The sequence below is a fragment of the Danio aesculapii genome, chromosome 22 (genome assembly GCF_903798145.1).
Source record: "Danio aesculapii chromosome 22, fDanAes4.1, whole genome shotgun sequence".
Taxonomy (NCBI): Eukaryota; Metazoa; Chordata; class Actinopteri; order Cypriniformes; family Danionidae; genus Danio; species Danio aesculapii.
The window spans coordinates 13,470,210-13,493,276 of record NC_079456.1 but is presented as its reverse complement, the minus strand read 5'-3'; the positions used below and the strand labels follow the sequence as shown (position 1 = coordinate 13,493,276).

The window sequence follows — 23,067 nt, the reverse complement described above, 5'->3', positions numbered from 1 at the left end:
CGAACTTTACTTTTCTAGTTACTCTTACTCCCCTCACACGTTCTGCCCAATTAGTATTAATAATCTTTAAGTTATTCTAAAACCAGCTGCGTTAAACCTGAGTAAAACTCATCGTTAAACTTTTTTAAAAATAGTTTAATGATAACTAATATCACGGATTATATTATAAAACTTGCAGCAAAATATAACATTTCTACGTGCACTCATTGTCCTGGGGGACTGGCTTCCACTGTTATTGCCTCACAGGGCCTCCATCTCTCTAGGGAGCCTTAGAGAACAAAATAAAACAGGTCAGGCTTTTCTTCCATTGAACATGGGTTTGTTGATTTTGAGCACCCTAATTTTCTCCACATGCTTGGAATGGTGTCAGTGGTGTCATGGTGGTTAGGAAGGGACAACACTGAAGAGGTCCTTTAAGGACACATGAAACGAACTCCTCAGAGACATCAGAAACAGACATTTTACTTGATATCATGGATCAACACTACAACATAAGTTCAAACCATACAATCTATGCAGTCTCTAGACAAACAGCTAATAGGCTAACTATTAAAACAAGAACATAAGATGCTCTTATTTCTGTAGTTGATGATGTTCCAGCAATGTCTAAAGACAATTTAAAGAGTATTTAAGGATTATTTGTACATTTATAAATTGTGACAAGTTACAGTAACAAAGAGGCTTACCTATTTCAATCAATCATCAGCTACCCATATACTATGAACCAACTGCAGAATTCCTAAAGTCTGTTGTTGAGACGTCATGTTGAGTGAGTTTCTGGGTCAGCGTTCTTGTTTTTGGGTCACTGGGGGATAAGCGACTTTATATAAATAATCAACTATACAACCCCCTTTGACATTAATTTAAAACCTAAAAGTACTTTTTGCTATTTGTACATTCTGATATCACTCCGGTAAAGCCCATCAGGTCATCTCTATGCTCAAATGCATTCACATGGGGAAGCCTTATACCTTCACAAACAAAGAAACCCTTGTCACATTGCTACCACGTTTGTCCTTGTGTGCAATAGTTGATGAGAATGAGCTAAAAAGAATTGGCTAAGTTGGCTTATTGGGAATAATGGTGTGGTCAATTTATTTTAGCAGGAACTATTTTGTCAGGGTCAAGGTAAAGGTTGTTTTCGCTTCCCTCTGGTCCAGAGCAGTAAGGGCTTACTGTCCTAGTGACTCAAGAAACCACTGGGCTCAAGAGCAACCGCAAAGGTCTACCACCATCGAAGGGATTTTTCCGTAGATTATCTGCTCACGATCATTGAAATACAACATGTTTATGGGTGACATCTTAGTAGGAGTGCAGCAGGGACCTGCACTGCCCCTTGGGTTGGCCTTGTTGACGATGTGACTGTGGGGGTACTTCTGCACACATTCACCGGAGCAGTAATTGGCCTTGTAGCGCTTGGGAGCAATTATCCAGTCCCATCCGAAGTCCTCGAAGTCAACCGTGAGTGGATACCTGCAGCAGCGAGATTCAGTGGAATGCTCATCACAATCAAGGCCAGTGTCCCGTCTGGATCGCTTCCCGGTGTCTGATATTTTCACCTCCAGGAAGGGTTGCTGGAAGGGCGGACACAAGAACAATAAGATAAGTCATGCATACCAAATCTGCTTAGATGCAATTAAGTGCATAGTTGACAGGAATTGCCAAACACTTTTACAGGAGCAGCCCTGGACCAACCTAATCCTCAATAAGAATAATAATCCCTTCGGAGAGGGCAAGGTTCTGAAAGGTAGGTTTAAACCTGATATTACCTGATTGGTGAGGAAGATTATAAATAAAGACTAGAATTTTCATCTTTAGGTCAAGTGTTAATCTAGGTCAAGTATTGACCTTAAGACTACTCTATCTACAATAATACTTGGTGAGTTAATACTTTCATGGCCCAATTCCACTGAGTGGTGTGGGTCGGTACAGTACAGCATGCATTTATTTCCATGTCCACTTTTAAAGATACCAAAACAACTAATAGTAGCACACAGGTTTTTTGGCACCCTTTCCAAATGGGGTACCCTTATGTGAAGCTAGACTCACCGGTGAATGGTCAAGCAATCGCATGCCAAGAAGCAAGATTAAAATCTTTGGTATGTCCTTGGCTGCGCAGTGGTTAGCACGATCGCCTCACAGCAAGAAGGTCGCTGGTTCGAGCCTCTGCGTTTCTGTGTGAAGTTTGCATGTTCTCCCTGTGTTGGCGTGGGCTTCGTCCAGGTGCTCTGGGTTCTCCCACAAGTCCAAAGACATGTGGTATAGGTGAATTGGGTAGGCTAAATTGTCCGTAGTGTATGTGTGTGAATGAGTGTGCATGGATGTATCCCGGTGATGGGTTGCAGCTGGAAGGACATTCGCTGCGTTAAGCATATGCTGAATAAGTTGGCGGTTCATTCCGCTGTGGCTGCCCCAGATTAATAAAGGCACTAAGCCGAAAAGAAAATGAATGAATGGTATGTCTTTTGTTGTTGTTTATGGGGCCGTTCACATGTTGCATCTAATAGTGTGCTTGTCGCGTGTTTATTTTAAACAATGAACTTGAGTTAACAAAAGACACAATATGTAAATGATCTGTACGGTTTTCTTTTTCATGTGAGAATGACATTGATCAGAACTTTCTGGTACACCACACCTACCAACAAGGATACTGTTGGCAATGAAAAAAAACCCTGATTAGGGTGACCAGTACCAAATCATACAGTACTGTACTGTGCTGAACCATATCACTCAGAGGAAACAAGGCATAATAAAACTTATGTTAATCAAAGTTTGTCCTGTATTGACAAGGAAATTGTTGTTTGTTTCATTATAAAGAAGCTTATACTGAAATATCAAGTCATGCACCAACTTACCAGTCCTTCTTCTCCAGATTCTGTGGAGGTCACTGCCAGGTCATTCCCATTTGCATCAAAGGCCTTGATTTCTATCCCAAAGTTACTCTGGGGCTGTTTGAGCCAGAGTTTCAACAGCTGCTTCATGTCGATGTGTTGCCAAGAATTTGTCCGGGCATTCACGTCAATTTTTTGCGCACGTATACTCGAGTGGTTGTTCCCTTCAGAAGAAGACTCCAGATGAGATATCTGGATGTAGACTGTGGTTGGCTCCTCAGCTGGTCGGAGGTAGATCCAGAGCAGGGCCTTCAGGATGCTGTCAGGCAGAATCTTTGGACTCAATGCGAACATGCAACACTTAGGCATTCCCACAAGCTGGGTGATGGCTTGAGCTGCAAGGTATTAATAAGATCATGTACACCTTTTCTACTTTGTTATGATGGGGAAAAAACAGTACATCCAGGTGTACAGAAAACTTGTCAATGCCAGTACAGGGACATGGTTTAAAAGATTTGTAGTACCTTAAGGTTATAATATGTAGATTTTAGTGACCGATAAAGTCACGTTTGTCTCTTCAAGAGAAGGTTAGGCCAGTTTAGTTTGGAGACCACAGCCCTAAACAGTTTTGCCCAGATCTCTTGAGTTATACTAGAAAACTACAGGCAGGTGTTTTATCAAGGCTTGATTAAATCTAGGACTGAACCTGCATACCCTTGCTTTAAGGGTACACTATCAAAAATAAAGTTGCACAAGCTGTCACTGGGTAGGGACCTTTTCAAAGAGTACATTTTAGTACCATAAAATTTCAAAAGGGATGCTATTATGTAATTATTATGTATCTTTTAGGTGTCAGTATGGACCCTTTAGGTACAAATGTGTACCTTTTGAAAGGGACAGCTTATGTACCTTTTTGTCTGAGAGTCTACAAAAGGATAAGTGACATTTTGATGAGCATGTAAGGGAATTAAGGCACATTCTTTCTAAAGCGCACACATTTACCATGGTGCAATATCAATCAGGGATCTGTAGTTCTTCTTCCTTGACAACTATTCTGCAAATTTCAGTTCACCATTATCAAACCCACAATCTTTGGATTACAAGTCAGACTCTCTAACCCTTAGGCCACACATGCCATTGCTAGATGTTAAGGTTATTACTGTGCATATCTTTCTGTACTTTTTTTGCTGCTGACACTGGTGGAAAATACCAGTTACCACAGTTTTATTGATGTAACATTATTGGTGGAACTACTGTATGTTTTTTTAGAAACTGAAGTTCCCTTTGAAAATCCCTGTAAGAGCCATTCTTTTCACCGGCCAAATGTGCACAGCTCTGCATATAACAAAGTCTGTTGCTTTTGGCCATCTTCCAACAACAGCTGAATGAATGAACCAAAGTAAGTTCATAGTCAGCCCTTTAAGTATTACAACATCCCCCAATATATTTGGATGCTTAAGTCACTCTTAAAAACATAAAATAAAATAAAAACAATGGCATTTGCAATTGATTCTACACATTTCTCACTTTTTTAAGTGTGATCTAAGTGCCTGAATACAATTTCAGTCACTATATATTGCAGCACATCATGGTACTTACATTCAGTGGCCATAGTAATGATGGTCTCGCTGCTTGCTTGTTCCTCATCCTCACTAATACCTCCATTTTGGTCATACTGATCCAGGAGCTCCTGCAGCGGAGGTGCTTTGGGTAAGAGTAGCTTGACCGTATCTCTACTGATGTTCGGAGCCTGTTCTAGGCGCAGAATGCTCAAAATCTGAGACTTGATAGAATGTAGGCGCAAGAGTTTACTCTGCTGTCTAAATTGGCAGGTCGTGCACTGGCCGTTGTCGTCTCCAGGTGTCACAAATGCTTGCGTCGTTGTTGTCGTTGTTGTGCTCAGGTTTTGATTTTGTGACCCCAACACACCCCAAAAGCTCAGATAAAGAAGGAGAAACATGTCTTCTGATGAGCCTTTATAGACGGTTACTCATTTGGGAACAGACAAGCACCTTTATGCACTCTCTCCAAACAGCACTGGACAGATGTGCAGCCTCCCAGGCAGTTTTATATTTAAGATTCCCTGCTGTTAGATATCTTATGATTGGTTGGGTTGATAAGAGCAAGTCCAGATGTGGCTGTACAGAGATTTGGGTAAATTCTAAAAGGACATTTTGATTTGAGGATTTTCACAAGCTCTTTTGTTTGCTTTGCTGTATATACTATGAATGCAGTACACTACCATATCATAAGAACTTCACTATGAAGACTGTTGTGATCTGATGCACTCATGTATAGCCATCCTGATTTGTATTTTTAAACTTTAAGACTTTGCAAGGTGGTTTCTGTGAGGTTTTTGCATCACTTTTGACTATGATTATATCAGTGTTTAAGATGGGTAGTTTAGATGCTAGGCGGTTGTTCTGAAAGGTTGTTAAGGTCTGAATGTGTTACTATATAGAGAATAGAATGTTTCTGGGTGGGTGGAACCTATATGTTTTTTGTTAGAGTGATGCAGTTCTTGGAGTTGTACAGTTCTACTTGTGGGATTTTTATTTCTATTCCCCTAGTAATACCATCCCACCTATGGAATTTAGAATGTAAGATTTAGAATGTTTAGAATTGTTGCAATGGAAACTAAAACTGAATGCAGAGTGAAGTTATAAAGTTGTTAAAAAAAATCATTCCAGGGAGACAATTTTAACTTACAGATGAAAAGGTAGCATGCCATCCTGATGTTGTCTGCATGTTCCTGGTAGTTACTAGGGGTGTGCTAGGTTGTTCTGAGTCTTTTTTGGTACATGGTTGTAAGAGTGTTGTAAGAGTGTTTCTATGTGGTTTCCACAGGGTTTCTGTTGATTTAAGCTTGTTTTTAAACACCTAAGAAATACGTTTGAGTGTTATGTGAGGCAGCAATAGGGTTGCTATATAGGCAGGAATGGACTTAGTTTTGGGGGCGCTAAGCAATTCAAGTTATAGGGCCCAAGCATTGAAACGCAAAACACTCTTTCTTTGTAGATATTTTTTTCTCTGTAGATTCTGGGTTTTTTTTGTAAATAAGCTAAGTGGAACCTTTATCTTCTCAATGTAAAATTAAATACAATAAATTTACAAATAAAAAACAAGTTCACAAATTACCTATGTACAGTTAGTTGGCCATATTGGTTGTTAGATTTTAATATTTGCTTGTGTGGTACAGAAGGAACTTTCCACTATTCATTTGGGCCCCTGGTTTTGAACAGGAGTAATTAAAATCTGAATGGTTATAGACAGATTTTACAACATAAGATACGGAAATAGAGGATATAAGATAAGGAAATAAATAAAAGAACTATATGATTAATGTAGGCTTTATGGCCCTCTTAATCCCTGGGGCCCTAAGCGGTTGCTTACCTCGCTTATTGGTTAAGTCCGCCCCTGTATATAGGCTGTTCTGAATCATTTCTAATGGGTTGCTATATGGTTGTTAAAGTATTTTAGTTGGATTCGGAGTGATTTTTAGTTTTAACAGAATCTGTTTTTTTTTGCGTAACATTTTGTAAAAAACAAATCGGCGGATTTACGTGGAATATTTCTACCAAAAGACAGAAAATATTACTTCATAAACGGAATTGTACATAAATTATCTAAACAGTTGCATATTATTTAATAATATTACTGAAATGAATATAAATACAAATATATAACACATATCTATGTAACGTATACTGTATATAACACATTTACATAAGTAAACACAGTTACAGTGGAAACCAGAAGTTTACATACACTCTGAAAAAAGTAACATAACCATTTTTTTTTTTAAATGTCCGATGGTCAATCTTACTAAACTTTTACTATTTTTTTACTGTTTGGATTGCCTAAATGATTTACATTTGCTCAATGCCAGAATAATGAGAGAATTGTTTTTGGAGAAGTTTTTTTATTAATTTTTAGACAGTCAAAAGTTTACAAACATTTCCTTGGTATTTTTTTTAGCTTTGCTTTTAAACTGTATAACTTTGGTCAAATGTTTTGGGTATCCTTCCACAAGCTTCTCACAATAGTTTGACAGAATTGGTGTAACAGAGTCAGATTTGTTGGTTGTCTTGCTCGCACAAGCTTTTTCAACTCTGCCCACAAATTTTCTATTGGATTGATATCAGGGCTTTGTGATGGCCACTCCAAAACATTCACTCTGTTGACCTTAAAGCACATTTCAACTAATTTGGCAGTATGCTTAGGGACACGGTCTGTTTGGAAGACCCTTTTGTGGCCAAGTTTTAATTTCCTGGCTGATGTCTTGAGATGTTGCTTCAGTATTTCTACATAATGTTCTTTCCTCATGATGCCATCTATGCTGTGAAGTGGACCAGTCCCTCCTGCAGCAAAACAGCCCCACAACATGATGCTGCCGCCCCCATACTTCAAAGTTGGCATGATGTTCATAAGCTTGTAAGCTTTCCCTATTGTGCTCCAAATGTAACAATGGTCATTATGGCCAAACAGTTCAATCTTAGTTCCATCAGACCACAGGACATGGTCATTATGGCCAAACAGTTCAATCTTAGTTCCATCAGACCACAGGACATGGCTCCAAAAATGATTCTTTTTCCCAGTCTAATTTAGCAAATTGTATTTAGCAAATTTTTTGTTGATTCTGGCTTGCTGATTTTCCCATGTTGTCACACAAGGAAGTAGTGTGTTTGAGGTTTCCCTTAAATACTATTCTACAGTTTTGCCTCCAATTAACTCAAATGTTCTCAATTAGCCAATCAGAAACTTCCAAAATCTTGACACCATCATCTGAGCTTTTTCAGAGGCATAATAATCTTGTGTGTATGTAAACTTGACTTTCAAGAAAAGTTATAACAATTTCTCAAAAAATATCTCTCATTATTCTGCTATTGAGCATTACAGAAACTAATTTGATAATCCTAACTTACCTAAAAGAGTAAAAAAGAAAAAAGAGTTTAGTCACATTAACATCTGGCTTTTTTATGGTTATGTGTCTTTTAATACAGTGTTTGTAAACTTCTAGTTTCAACTGTACATAAAGTAAATAAACAATTATCTGAAATCTGCTCATTTCTGCGGGCTCAGATTCTGTGTGATTCTACTAATGACCTATGAGTAGGCTCACACATAATTTGCGCCCACAAAAATCTTCAGAAAACTGCTGATTAGACTTGTGTAAACATATATTTATTCATTTTTATATTTATTTCAGTTATATTATTCAATAATATACAAATGTTTAGCTAATTTGTGTACAATACAATTTGTAAAGTAATAATTCCTGTCTTTTAGTGAATTGATTATATGAGAGACCTGCTGTAGCTTTGTTTAGCAAACAAGTAGTTCAAATTTTGTTTACTTTACAAAATTTTGCACAGAAATGGCACAAAAATTTACAGATTCTGTCTGCTATACTGTAGTATTGCTAAATAGCTAATAAAAACTATTGCTAATTGCTAAACAATGGCTAATACAAATGTCTCTCTGAACACCTGAAAATGGGTACACAAGAAAACAGTGAGGTGCCTGTAAACGAGTGAGGCCATGTTACTGTTTCTGTGGTGTTACACTTTTTGAATATGCAGGAATGATGACTGAGGACATTATTGCTACAGCTGTTCTGCAGCAACTGCCGGTACAGATGTCTTTGCGGACAGCCGGACACTATCTCCTTTTTTCCAGCAGTGAAGCTTAAATAGATGCATAAATAACAACAGATGATGGCGAGGGTCAGTCACAGCACCACCTGCTGGTGAATCATCAGGAAAAAAATGCAAATGTAAAATTCAGCTTTATTCAAATTCGGCCTTCAAAATGTCTTTACTTTTCTACTGAACATATGGGTGGTTCTTGTCAGTGTAAAACTCAATGCTAGTTATGCTAATGTATTTTGGGTGGTTGACAAGGTTTGCTTAAAGGTCCTGTGAAGTGCTTTGAATTGTGTGATGTTAGTTCGGTTGTGACGTAATTCGTAGTCTGCATGTCAACTTTGATTGACATTCTCTATTTGTACACATCATCAGAGGGGGAAAGCCCCGCCCATTAGTGACCATATCTCCCTCATTAGCATAGAACATTAGTCTTGTTTTTAAATCTGCCACTATGCTGAAACATAGGCATTTGTAGCTCCGCCCTGTTTTAAAAAGAGTTTAATCTCATTTTAATTTAAAGCAACAGTCACCAAAATGACACAATTAGGATCAAAGCCTAAAAGGGGCTGATTTAAAGACCTTTAAAACATTTTTTGTGGGGTATTTTGAGCTGCAACTTCACATACGCTCTCTAAAAACTGCAGAGATTTACTGTAAATATTGTCAATTGGAGCATAATAGGTCCCCTTTAAGATTAACATACTTCTGCATGTTAAGGCAACACTCTTAACATCTAGAAAACTATTTATACTGTAGATTTCACGGCTACTTTAAGTCAAAATAACAAACCAAAGTGTTTAATAGCAAAAATAACACAAACTGCACATTAGCATGTCTTCATTTCAGTCTTTATTTGACGTGTTGTGAGTTACAGTCCGGCTGTGTCATCATTTCCTCTGTTCTGCCATCTCCAGCGCTATGTTGGCGTTCTCTCTGGAGCTCTTCAACAGCGCAGACACTTTTGCTTCAGTCTACAAATCAACAAGCCACAAAATCATTCGTGAGTGTCAGAAACATTTTCTCAATTTGCTCGTTGACATTTATTGGTTCCTCAAAAGAGGTTTCATATCACTGAGCGTGTGGGTTATTAAACCGGAAAAAACATGTGGGATATCTAATAAATCATTTGGGAAGCAGGACCTAGATATCAGACAGATGTCGGATATACTCACGCTGGCCCTGAATGAAGCGTCTGTGATGTCCTTCAGGTTTATAATGACGTTGAAATAAGCTCCATATACTGCCGTTTCCAAAGCTTTAGCCGCTACCTGATCATACAAAGAGTCAAAAATTCAAGTAAATGCATGCAATACTTCAACACAGTCTAAAAATCTTAATGTTTCTGTGGGTTTCTTCTGTCAACTATGATCTTCAGTTCTTATTTTCTATTGGATTCAGGTCAGGTTATTGGCTTGGCCATTCTTCAGCTTTAATTATTTTCTGAAACCATTTCAAAATTTCCTTAACTGTGTTTTGGATTATTGCCTTGCTGAAATGTGCACTCTGGTTTCATCTTCATCCTCTGCTAATGTAGATGTTGGACTGAAGAAGCTAATATAAATTTGACGAAGGGCAGAGGGTTGCTGATTAACTACTGAGAGATTTCAGCTGCTGTCTGAGCTTTCCATGCATTTTTAAACCTTCCTTTCTTTCTGTGTTCAATCAGTCTCCCTGTGTCATTTCATTTTATTAAACATAACTTCAATTCTTATTTAATTAGCTTAGTTGTCTTTGTATGTCTATGTATATATCTAATAAAATTTAAGTTAACAGCACCTTTAGAAATAAAGTTAACGAGAAAATGCTGATGTTCAATACTTATTTTACCCGCTCTATGCATATAGCACATATTTCAGATAATAAAAACATATTTATTCAAAAAGCATGAACCTTTTCATTTCATATCTCTCACCTGAATGTCTGATTTACATGCCCCATTTCCGTATTTGACCATCTCTTTAATATGCGGCCAGAGTGTGTTTATTCTCTCTGCCAGAGACAGAGGAACACAGACCGCCGCTTTCAGACCCTCCTGCATGGCTTCCTCCCTCCTAACAAACGAACACAACATACAGCCAATCAGTGCTGAACTTTCATATGATTTTGACAAACAGCAGAGTTAATGTATAGCTACTGATCCATATTTGTTTTTAGCAATGTTGTGTTTAACTGAGCGCTTGCATAATGTGTTTGTTTTATCAGTCAGACGCTTCTCTGCAAATATATGTCAGGTCTTTGCCAGTCTTTCGTATTTCTTAGTGGTGTGTGGAATGTTTTTACATCAACTGAACCCTTAAACTGGTTTAACAGGACACAGAATGTTCCTTCATTATTGTTGCACGTATTTTGTCTAGTTTGATGGATGACTTCTGTTTTGTGTAAGCACAATAGAAATGTTAATCTTTACCTTTTGATTTCATCTGCCGTGCCTTTGGGCATTTTCAGAGCAGCCTGTAATGACAGAAAAGATCTTGTCAACTACACAAGTAAATATGTTACATAAGTAAAATATTTACCATTTAAAAGCAATGGTTAATCCAAAAATGAAGGTTTGTTGTTAAATTACTCTCCTTCAGGCCATCTGAGATTTTTTTTTTTCAGTAAACATTTAAGAAACACTCCACTTTTTTGGAAATAGTCTCATTTTACAAGTCATCTGGAGTTAAACAGTTTTACCATTTTTTAATCCATTCAGCCAATCACTGGGTCTGGCGGGAACACTTTTAGCTTAAACAGTTTTAGCCTTGCTTAGCATAAATTATTGAATCGAATTAGACTATTAGCATCTCAATCACATTTCAAAAAGGAGTTTTGATAATTAGCTTAACTTAGCATAAGTCATTGAATTGGATTAGACCATTAGCATCGCAATCAAAAATAAAAAAAAGTTTTGATAATTAGCTTAGCTTAGCATAAATCATTGAATCTGATTAGACCATTCATTTCTCAATCAAATTTCAAAATAAGTTTCAGTAATTAGCTTAGCATAAATCATTGAACTGAATTGGACCATTAGCATTTTAATCAAGAATTTAAAAAGGTTTTGATAATTAGCTTAGCTTAACACTAATCGTTAAATCAAAATAGAGTATTAACATGTCAATCAAAAATTTTTTTAAGAGTTTCGAGAGTTCAGCATAAATCATTGAATCGAATCATTAGCATCTTAATCAAAAAAAAAAAAAAAAGTTTTGATAGTTAGCTTAGCTTAGCGTAAATTGTTGAATCAGATTAGACCATTAGCATCTCAATCAAAGAATTTCCAAAAAGAGTTTTGATAGTTAGCATAGCTTAGCATAAATCATTGAATCGAATTAGAACATTAGCATCTCAATAAAAAAATTCTAAAAAGTTTCAATAATTAGCATAGCTTAAATCATTACATTGGATTAGACAATTAGCTTCTTAATCAAAACATTCAAAAAAAAAGTGCTTTGATAAATAGCTTAGCTTGAATCAGATTGGACCATTAGCATCTCAAGAATTTTTTTTTTTAAAAGAGCACCTGAAAAGAATCCCCAGCTAGGTAACAGGATATATATATATATATATATATATATATATATATATATATATATATATAATATATATATATATATATATATATATATATATATATTAATGACTCTCAAAATACAAAAATGTCAACTTACATTTTTATAATCGGCAAAGATTAGAGTTTCAGCTCAAAATATTGCTGATTGTTCTTCTGAATAAGTAAACTTGGATAGTCTGAGTGAGATTAAATTAACATTGCATTAAATATTTTCCAAATATATTGTTTATATGTGATTGTGTACCATGTAGCTGTTAAAGGCAGTTGAATCCGCGTCCACTTTTAATAATAAGTCGTTCATGGCTTCATGAAAAGGAGGGATGAGTTTTCTCATCTCCCCATCTAGAGACTCAAACTGTCTCTTTCCGTACGTCATCTGACCGACCATACAGCCCAGAGCTGCTCCCTTACAATCACACAAAAAAACAGATAGTGTATATACAGCACATGCACAGCACAGCACTTTTATAAAATGCATTTTAATATGTATAATGTAGGAATATATTAACTGTTTGTGTATAAACAAGTTTAAGTTGAGTATAGTATTTGTAATATTTTGTAATATTGTATAATTTGTTATATTTTGTAAACAAACATAAATATATAAAAGCAGTATATCTTCTGATCAATCTATATCTGTTTTCTAATTAATAAAAAATAGACACAGCAAAAAAAAATTAGTATTTCCTCACACACCCAAAAAATTAAATGAGGCTATTAAAAACAAATTGGTTCTGCACTTTTTCCCCAGTTTACACCTAAAAATTGTATTGTAAAAATTTAAATGAATTGTAAGCAAAAATGTTCAACCCACCAAAAAGGTCATTTAAAAATAAAATAATTATTGTATATTCTAAATCATTTTTTTAAAGAATATACCTCACAACTATAACATTGTTTACCATAGCAGCGATTGCTGCAGAAACAGACCCTCCACCAGGAGCCGCTGTTCTGGCCCCGACACTGTGAACAAACTTCTGCAGAGTCAGAGACACGAGCCGGCCATCGTCCTCATTGTTTTGAACCATATACCTAAACTCAAAATCAGCCAGTTAGACAGAGTTCTCCAGTTAGACTCCAATCAGAAAAACACTGTGTAATATTTCATAAATACACATTCAGATATTTTAAGCTTTAGGACTTACTCTATAATTCTCTCCTTTGGATCAAAAGGCCCCAAAGAGTCGAGTCCTAGTTTACTGATAACCTGACAAATGAATAATAAAGGGGGGTGGGGGTGTTAGTTAGCATGTTTAATTTGTTATTTTCTTTGATTTGGCACTGCTTTCCTCTCTGTACGGTTTGTTTCAATTTGCTTATTTGTTTCTTTTGCATTTATTGTACACATATGTAAATATACTTTTGGTGATTAAAATTTTCGTATTTTTTCTTTCTTATCTTTATCATTGTAAATCAAGTTATCCACTTTTTGCCATGTCCGTTGTCCGTGTCGATTCATAGCAGCTAGCGTCTCAGGGGAATTTTAAAAAATTGGGTTGTCATAATTATGTTTAGCCCTTTTCATCCTCCGAGCCACATGGGACGTAACAGGGATGAAATAAAACCTGATTTACTGTCTCGAATATTTAATAGTTAAAGTATTAGTTTACCTAAAAATGAAAATTCTATTAATAATTACTTGCTTCTGATTTAAGATATTACACAAATTAGGATATTTTGTGTAGTGAAATTTGAGAGCTCCCTCGTCCTCCATAGACAACAATGGTTCTGAGAAGTCCAGAAAAATGGTGAAAAACATCCTCAAAACAAACCATATGCCCTCAATTGTAACATTATCAAGCTACGATCCTTTTTTATACATACTTAAAACAAAAATAACAACTTTTTAACAGTTTCTCCTCCTCAGTGTCAGTATATTGCGCACATTCATGATCACTGTGCAGTGACGTATACAATTTGTGTACACAAACATATTCTCAGAGCTTGATAATATTCTGATTGAGCCAGTGATAGAGTAGAATCAGGATAAGCTGAAGACCTCATTGTGTGTTTATTCCTTTTGTTTTCATTTAGTTAGTTATATTTTGTTGGGTAGTTAGCAATGGTGTAAAGTAACAAATTACAAACACTTAGAATACTGTAATTGAGTTGTTTTTCTCAGGAATTGTAATTTACTAAGTAGTTTTTAAAATGTGTACTTTTACTTTCCCTTGAGTACATTTTTAGTGTAGTATTGGTACTTTTACTCCACTGCTTTCCTTCAACCTGCAGTCACTACTTTATTTTTTCTTGTCTATGGGGATTAGAAGAATCCGTCCTGTGATTCCTGTCCAATCAAATCATACATAGAAGGTAAATCACATCATACTGAACTACCTCAAGACATGGGTGATTTGTAATTGCCGCAAACTATTTGGAAGCATTAAAAGTGTCCAAGAAGATGTTCAAAATCTTTACGCGCATTGACCCAGAGACTGCTTAGATGCATGTCACTGATGAGAAGATGACGGATGTTTGCTGTATGATGACCAAAATGGCCTTAAACATTAATAGAAACATTGGCAGGACACAAGACGTCAACATGACTATAGATTCACGTTGTACTCCAATGTCGTGTGGACATTGCATTTGTTTTGTTAATGAAAATAGGGCTGACATCAGTACCCAATGTCAGGCTGACGTCAATGTCCAACATCCAACCTAAAATCAACCTAATATCAACGTATAATGATGTTACAGCTTGACGTTGTGTGGACGTTACCACTATGATGTTTATCAGATGTTTGATTTTGGTTGCCACATCTGACGAAGAAATGTCAGTTGACATCAATATGGCATTGGCTTAAGATGGATTTTAGTCACTTTCCAACACAACCTAAAATCAACCAAATATCAATGTTTAATGATGTTACAGCTTGACGTTGTGGACGTTACCACTATGACGTTTATCAGATGTTTGATTTTGGTTGCCACATCTGACGAATAAATCTCAGTATTTGACATCAATAGGACATTGGCTTAAGATGGATTTTAGTCACTTTCCAACTCAACCTAAAATCAACCAAATATCAACATATAATGATGTTACAGCTTGACGTTGTGTGGACGTTACCACTATGACGTTTATCAGATGTTTGATTTTGGTTGCCACATCTGATGAAAAATGTCAGTATTTGACATCAATAGGACATTGGCTTAAGATGGATTTTAGTCACTTTCCAACACAACCTAAAATCAATCAAATATCAACGGCATGTGATGTTGTTATTGAAGGTCAAAAAAACGTTTTCCTTAGGCGATGGCTTGACATTGAATTTTGGTCACCTGACATCCTATAATTATTAATGGTCCATCCTGACATAACCTATAATTAACGTTTTGTGATGTGCAATAACTTGATGTACTTCAGAATGTTACGTTTACACACATCAACAATTCAAATGTCAATGCATCAGCTTTTTACAGAATAATACTCGCTTTTAAAAGGTCTACTTTTTACTCATACTTTGAGTAATGTTAACAACAGATACTTTTAGTGTACTTGAACTACATTTTTTAAGCAAGTAATGGTACTTTTATGCGAGTATGATTTTACAGTACTCTTTCCACTACTACTGGTAGTTAGGCATTGTTTGGGTTTTGTTCTTTTCTTTAGCGCCACCCACGTCCCTTTTGTCAGCTCTCTTGTTTACCCCCATCTTTATTTTCGTCCCAACTATTGTATATAATGTAAATAGTATATTTTGCGTTACCTTCTTTTCCTTATTTTTGATTACATCATTGTTTTTGTTTAATTTGATAAATGTGAATAAAAGTCACAGTTTTTGGTGTGATTTGGTTTTCTTTTGCACTTCATTCACTGTATAGAGTTGAAGTCAGAATTATTAGCCCCCTTTTGAACTTTTTTTCTTTTTTAAATATTTACCAAATTATGTTTAACAGAGCAAGGAAATTTTCATAGTATGTCTGATAATTTTTTCTTTTGGAGAAAGTCTTATTTGTTTTATTTTGGCTAGAATAAAAGCAGTTTTTAATTTTTTAAAAAACATTTTAAGGTCAAAATTATTAGCCCCTTTAAGCTACATTTTTTCGATAAACAAAAGAACAGACCATCATTATACAATTACTTGCCTAATTACCTTAACATGTCTAGTTAACTTAATTAACCTAGTTAAGCCTTTAAAAGTCACTTTAAGCTGTATAGAAGTGTCTTGAAAAATATCTAGTCAAATTTTATTCACTGTCATCATGGCAAAGATAAAATAAATCAGTTATTAGAAATGAGTTATTAAAACTATTATGATTAGAAATGTGTTGTAAAATCTTTTCTCCGTTAAAAAGAAATTAAGGGAGGCTAATAATTCAGATGGGCTAATAATTCTGAGTTGAACTGTATATAAATTCATGTTAATTGTACACTAAATGTCAAACCCCATTTCCCCCCAGACCAACATCAGGGGTTTATAACAGGACGCATATACTGTTTTGAGTTTTGACTTTGAACTTCTCTGGGCCATTGTAGTGAATGGAGGATGAGGGAGCTCTCAGAGTTCATCTAAATTGTCTGAATTTGTATTCAAAAGACCAACAAAGGTTTCAGGGGCTTGGAATGACTTTAGAGTGAGTACATTTAAAAAAGGACGTTTGCTGTTTGTTCAAACTTCTTATATAAAGTAAGCTGAAAACAATTCTAGAGATTTTTGGGGGATATTTTAATTGTTTTATGTTCAATCCACTTAAATTTGCACACAAAAAAAACTAACAAGTTAACTTAATTCTGTCATGTTATATACAAATGGATTGTGTGAAACAGAATTTGTTTTACATTTTTTACATTTTTGAGTGAACTAACCCTTTAATTTGAACTCACCAGTCGTATTTTGTGCTCCTCTTCCACAACAAACAGCTTTTCTCTCTTAATGTAGAAGTTAGCGCAGTCCAGCATGGCCTTCAGAGGGATCAGACCAACAATCTGAGATCCCACCACCGGAAGGTTCAAGTCCTGCGCATGAACAGATATCCTGTTGATCAATCTGACTCCGTTTCTTCTCCTCAGTGTCAGTATATTGCACACATTCATGATCATATTCAAATACTCATATGCTTTACATTATTGTTTCTATGTTTGTTTATATAACTACTATTTTCATTTATAGCACTCTATTATTTAGAGTCTATTCTTTATAGCACTACTATTTTCATTTATTTTGCATCTCGTGTTTAAATACACTATGAACAGCAGCTACGCTAATTATTTTCTTTATTCTCCATTTCCACCAAGGGATCCTCATCCCGAGGCCTCTAGAGATTGTGCAGCGCCATTGATGCGATCCAAGATCTATGAATAAATGATGCCAATGTATTGATAATCCTGGACCAGGCCGTATCCTGAGCTGATGCTGTGGCGCTCATGAAGGAGTGGAGAGCATGAGACCGATTCCTGAAATGCCAATTCAGATTTGAAGTTGACTCACCTTGGCGTCTCTACAGATCTCCTCATACACCGTGTGCATTGGCGTCAGCTCGAAGTCCAGGATATTGGTGGATACTTGAGCCAGATTAGACTCTTCCAGGTACCATCCCATTCCTTGAACTTTTTTGAGAAGCCCGGGCTATACTCGAGGAACATTCAGAAACACTTTTATTGAATCATCAGGGATCAGGAAAAACTCAAGGAAGTGATATGTATAATTAGGTCAGATTGCCTTGATTCTCAAGTTCTAGATTTGACGCACAGTGAAAACCGAAACCAATACAGTGACGTCAGACAAAGACATACTTGATCTTTACTACGGCCCTGTTCTCTGATGTCCAGCGCGATTCTGTGAGCCTGTTCCTTTGTGCTCAGCAGATTCACATTGTAGGCGACGAGGAACTTTCGGGCACCAGTGACTGTTGCACCCCAAGAGGGGACAAAGGTGGCTGGGCCGAATTCAGGAGCCCATTCACTCTTTTTCAACTGGGGGATGAAAAACAAAAGAGGTGTTAACATGTTTCTTTGTTCCTCAGAAATTAGTCCTCTTAACGTAAATAATATCTTAATATATTTAAAAGTTGTTGGAGGAAAGACTCTTTAATGGACAGTGAAGTCACATGAATTGCCCAGGTGTGAGTCCCAGTTATGGGTGTAAAGCCCAATTTAAAATTCTGTGTCAAGTAAACTGCAATACCCTCATTCACTATTCCTGTCACAATCTCCAGCGATACAGCCTGTGCAGATCGCTGGTAAACGCCCAGTATTGCATGGAACTACAAATCCGCCATTAAAGTGACTTCAAGATCCAGTCATGCACCACTCACACACCTGGCCTAGATCCCCATGATTGCAGACAGACACAGCTGAAGCTACTCATGAACTCATTTCTAGGACTATTTATATAGCACCCACACACACTTCAGAGCTGAGTCTTGTTGAACAGTTTTGTGAACATACGATGTTGTGTTTTTGACCCTCGCTTTGTTTTGTTTGTTTCTGTTGTTTGCTTCCTGCCTGGTTATTGACTACGATTCTGGATTTGCCTACATACATCTGTTTGCCCCTGTGTTGACCTTTGCTTGCCTGACCATCTCTGTATAATAAACTCTGCATTTGGATCCACACCTCCGTTGTCAGCGTTCCGATTCACATTACAATTCCCTACATTAGTCCACTGATAAAGTTCACTTAAAGGAGTATAAAGAAAACAAACAAGTGAATTCAAGCCATTTTTGTGCTTCGAGGATAGATAAATCCTTTAGATGGATTCGATTTTCAAGTTCTTGTTTAAGCACTGATAGTTTTTAACACTTAGTAATGTAATGAAACAAAGTATTTTAATTTCCTTCATGTATACAGATGTTACTTTAATTAAATAATATTTTATTTTGAAACTTACAGCAAATAGGATTCTGCTGTAGATGCCTTTTTGTGATCAGAAACAGGTTGTGCATACATTTTTGGTGATGCATTGTGGGACTGATTGAGTACACTTCAAAATGTCCCCTATGGTTTCAGACACTACATATGGCTGCTCCCTCAAATAGTGCACTATTTAAGGGTATAGGGGGTGACTTTGGATACAACCAATAAGTATCCGGCGAGCCTACCACTTGCACTTGACACAGGTGCATAAACTGGACTTAAGAAGTATAATTTCAGAAATAAGGTGATGTGAGATTTGACCTTCTCTGGTAATGCCTCATATTCTCCTGCACGGACAGACGGAAGTGACCTTCTGCTCTCTTTTCTAGCTGCCTCTCCATAAAGATAGACTGCAAGACAAGAAGGCGGGTTAAAGGGATAGTTCACTTAAAAATTAACATTCTGTCCTCCACTTGATTCATGAGTTGAATTCCATACTACTTTTTTTTGCTAATATGGATATCTGTTAGTTCTGAACATTCTTCAAAATATCTTTTTTTGTCTTAAAACTCATAAAGGGTTGTAACCACTTCATGGAGAGTAATTAGCGAATTAAACTTAATTCCAGGGTGAATTCACACTCTTCAGAACTCTTTAATGACGTTTGCTCATACAAACTCACCTGGCACATGCAGCATGTCTGCCAACCTCTGGCCAAATTCATTGGCACACTGTACACACTCCTCCATGGTGATGTTTTGCACCGGTATGAAGGGACACACATCCATCGCACCTGTCCGAGGATGTTCCCCTGTTCAAAAAACATTAACTTTATTACAAACCAAACTCATTTGGAGTATAATATTTGAACAAATGCTAACATCTCAGTTTGTACCGGAGTGTTTGGTCATGTCTATAAGTTTAAAAGCAACACGGGCCGCGTTCAGAGCCCCCTCGATTACAGTCATGGGAGAGCCCACGAAAGTGTACACAGTCCTGTTTGTTGACGATCCCGGATCAACGTCCAGTAAACTGCAGCCCTCAGTGGCAGAGATGGCATCAGCTATGGCGTCAATAACCTGGATGTGATACATTTAAAAAAAACATTTAAAAGCTCAGTAGGCTATGCTACATCAGTGCCTTATGTGTGACCAAACAGAAACACGACACTTGAGAAGTATCTAAAAATTGATTCGATTGAGTGCATTGATTTAAAGTTGGCGTGAAATTAACATGCACTCTTCTTATTTTTATATGTATATAGTAGTGCTTATTATAAACATCACATCTGTGCACTTTGTTATTCTGTAAAAGTTGATTTGTCCTCGTAATCTTTAATCAAACACCACAACCTTCCCTACCCCTCAAATTGACTTTTCTTCACTTCTGGTCACATGGAATTCTTTTAGGGTGGGGCTATCAGTCCTTTGGGGTGGGAATATCAGTCATTTAGGGCGGGCTATCAGATCAGTCCTTTTGGGCGGGGCTATCATTAATTTGGGGTGGAGCTACCAGTCATTTAGGCCAGTGGTTCTCAAAGTGGGGGTCGGGACCCCCCAAGGAGTCACAGGACAATGATAGGGGGTTGCCTGGTGATTTCCAAAAATATTTTTATTTTTATTAAACCATAAGAATTACCATATTTTATCCATAACCTCCTGAAAAGAAAAAATAGGTGTTTATAGTTACTATATACTATATAGTTGCTATAGTAGCTTATAGTTACTAGTTCCATTGGATTGCGACACCTGGGGTAATTACATTATATTAAAGACACAGCAATAGCATCAGATGCAGCAGATTGATTGTATAACACCAGGTCAAACTTTCTGGCCCATTTACAGCACTGACATACATAAAAAAAATTAAACGAAGAATAGACTTGGGTCTATTGGTGTGTATTTGTGCCATTGCATGCAAGGTTTCTGTATTTATAATGACCTCAGAGGATGTTGAGGTTGCGAGTCACTGGCATTGTCATTTTGGGGGTCGTGGGCTGAAAAGTTTGGGAACCCCTGATTTAGGCCACAGCCTTTGGGGTGGGGTTATCAGTCATTTAGGGCAGGGCTGTCAGTCTTTTTAGGCGGGCTATTAGATTAGTCTTTTTGGGCTGGGCTATCATTCATTTGGGGCAGGGCTATCAGTAATTTGGGGCAGGGCTGTCAGTAATTTGGGGCAGGGCTGTCAGTAATTTGGGGCGGGGCTATCAGTCCTTTGGGGCCGGGCTATAAGTTCTTTCAGGCGGGGCGATTACAGTCTTGTCTTGTTTTTGCCTTATTTCTGTGGTTTAAATTTATTTGGATCCAACATCTGTAAAATTTAGCTTGTCCTTGTAATTATCGGGCATCTGAAAAGCAGAGGATGTTGATGGAGAGTTTTTCTCCACAAATGAGTGCAAATGTAATTGCCCACAACTGAGTGCAAACTAGAATTTAACTTAAAAATAATATATAGTATAGTAAATCTGTGTTTAAAAAGTTATTTATTCATAATAAAAGGACATGTTGTGAGGTTTAATACCTCAGACACTTTGATGTCTCCACATATGGACAATATAAACACTGTATGAACAGAGAGTCAGATATTTGCATCCACACTGCACTGAGTGAAAGTGTGGGAAAGATTGTTTCCCTCCTATCCTTTGCTTATACATTTAATAATTCTTCCACACAATCTCAAATGAGATCTTTTGCTTATCCTAGTTGCACTTTTTTGTTGTTTGTATGTTTTAGTTCTGAGAGTAAATCTTGCTAACTGAACATTAAATTAGCATTTCATTCAACATCGATTGTGCAATTCATCAGATTATTAGAGCTAAAAATATTCACACCACAAGAAATCATATGATTCAGATGTTAAAATGAACTCAAATCTGACCTCTCAGATCTCCGACAACACAGCTGACTCCAAACAAGAAGCAGCCGGGTTCTGTTGTGATCTGCACTATTTGCAGCACGTTCCTATATTTGCATGTGTTGTCAAACTGATGAAGAAGTTTTCTCAGCTCATTAGTGTTTATCTATTTGCATGTTTTCCTATTTGCAACTTAGTACTTCTTATGCTCCTGAGATCCTGAAGGCTGAATATTCTGAGATAGTTCACCCAAAAATGAAAATTCTGTCATCATATTCTTATGCTTTAAATCTTCCAAACCTGTTTGAGTTTCTTTCTTCTGTTGAACACAAAGGAAGATATTTTCAAGAATGTTAGGAAAAATAAACGTTTATGGTATTGTTTTGTCAATGTGTGTTTTTTCCCAACATTCTTCAAAATATCTTGTTTTGTGTTCAACAGAAGAAAGAAATTAATAAGAAGTTGAAATAAAAAACCCACTTGAGTGTGGGTAAATGTTCAGTTTTTGGGTGAACTATCCAATTATTACGCATGAAGTTAATCTTTAAAAAAAATAATGCTATTTGCTGTTTACACAGTAACAATAAAATCAAAATCTTGTTGTTTTAATTAGTATATTTCATTGAAACACTGTTGTTATGGATAATAATGTCTAATTAGTTTTGTTAGTTATACATTAGCATTAATCTTACCTCCTTGTTACGCCCCTCTGAGAAATTAGGCACACACTCCACCAGTTTAGCCATGACTTTCCTCACACACACACTTCAATACTGACAACCCTTCCTCCCTATATGTTGAACTTATAAAGCAGGCGGCAAACATGTGTTTTGAATAATTAACCCATCGGTTGGACTGGATTCAGGTCATTTGGCAATGATTCCCGTCTTCACAGATAAACCCTTTTGGTGAGGATTTATTATCAAAAAATTGATGAAAATGTTTTTAATCCAGCTTATAAATACTGCTGGTTTTATAGTTGGTTAAAGATTATAGCTTAAAGGGATATTTCACCCCCAAAAATGTATTGTACTCACTATTTACTCGTCCTCAATTATTCCAAACTTTTATTAGTTTCCTTCTTCTGTAAACACAAAAGAAGATATTTTGAAGAATGCTGAAAACCATCCACTTCTATATAGAAATAACAAAAACTATGGAAATCAATGGTTACAGGTTTCAGCATTCTTCAAAATATCTTCTTTTGTGTTTACAGAAGAAAGTTGTAAAGATCTGAAACAAGTGAGCAAATGATGACAATTTTATTTTGAGAGTGAACTATCCCTTTAATCATAGACAGAGATTTGTTTGTTCAGTATGTACTGCAGTAACCAACATAAATTGTCAATTGATAAAGCAAAGACGGTTTAATAAATG

The 23,067-nt window shown here is 36.5% G+C and overlaps 2 protein-coding genes across 2 annotated transcripts; both read right to left on the bottom strand.

Annotated features, from left to right (window-relative positions):
• Nucleotides 1–628: 628 nt before the first annotated feature.
• Nucleotides 629–4,821, bottom strand: mstna (myostatin a). The gene is made up of 3 exons (XM_056447781.1): nucleotides 4,431–4,821; nucleotides 2,856–3,226; nucleotides 629–1,574 (listed from the first exon to the last, which is right to left on the bottom strand). The coding sequence occupies exons 1-3, from the start codon at nucleotides 4,789–4,791 to the stop codon at nucleotides 1,206–1,208; spliced, it is 1,101 nt and encodes a 366-aa protein (XP_056303756.1). The 5' UTR covers nucleotides 4,792–4,821; the 3' UTR covers nucleotides 629–1,205.
• Nucleotides 4,822–9,310: 4,489 nt separating this feature from the next.
• Nucleotides 9,311–22,471, bottom strand: ftcd (formimidoyltransferase cyclodeaminase). The gene is made up of 14 exons (XM_056448421.1): nucleotides 22,383–22,471; nucleotides 19,733–19,916; nucleotides 19,520–19,648; nucleotides 19,159–19,247; nucleotides 17,776–17,955; nucleotides 17,471–17,608; nucleotides 16,867–16,998; nucleotides 13,181–13,242; nucleotides 12,938–13,067; nucleotides 12,280–12,441; nucleotides 10,887–10,930; nucleotides 10,392–10,530; nucleotides 9,652–9,747; nucleotides 9,311–9,450 (listed from the first exon to the last, which is right to left on the bottom strand). Exons 1-14 carry the CDS (start codon nucleotides 22,434–22,436, stop codon nucleotides 9,367–9,369), a joined length of 1,623 nt encoding a protein of 540 aa, XP_056304396.1. The 5' UTR covers nucleotides 22,437–22,471; the 3' UTR covers nucleotides 9,311–9,366.
• Between the last annotated feature and the right edge of the window lie 596 nt (nucleotides 22,472–23,067).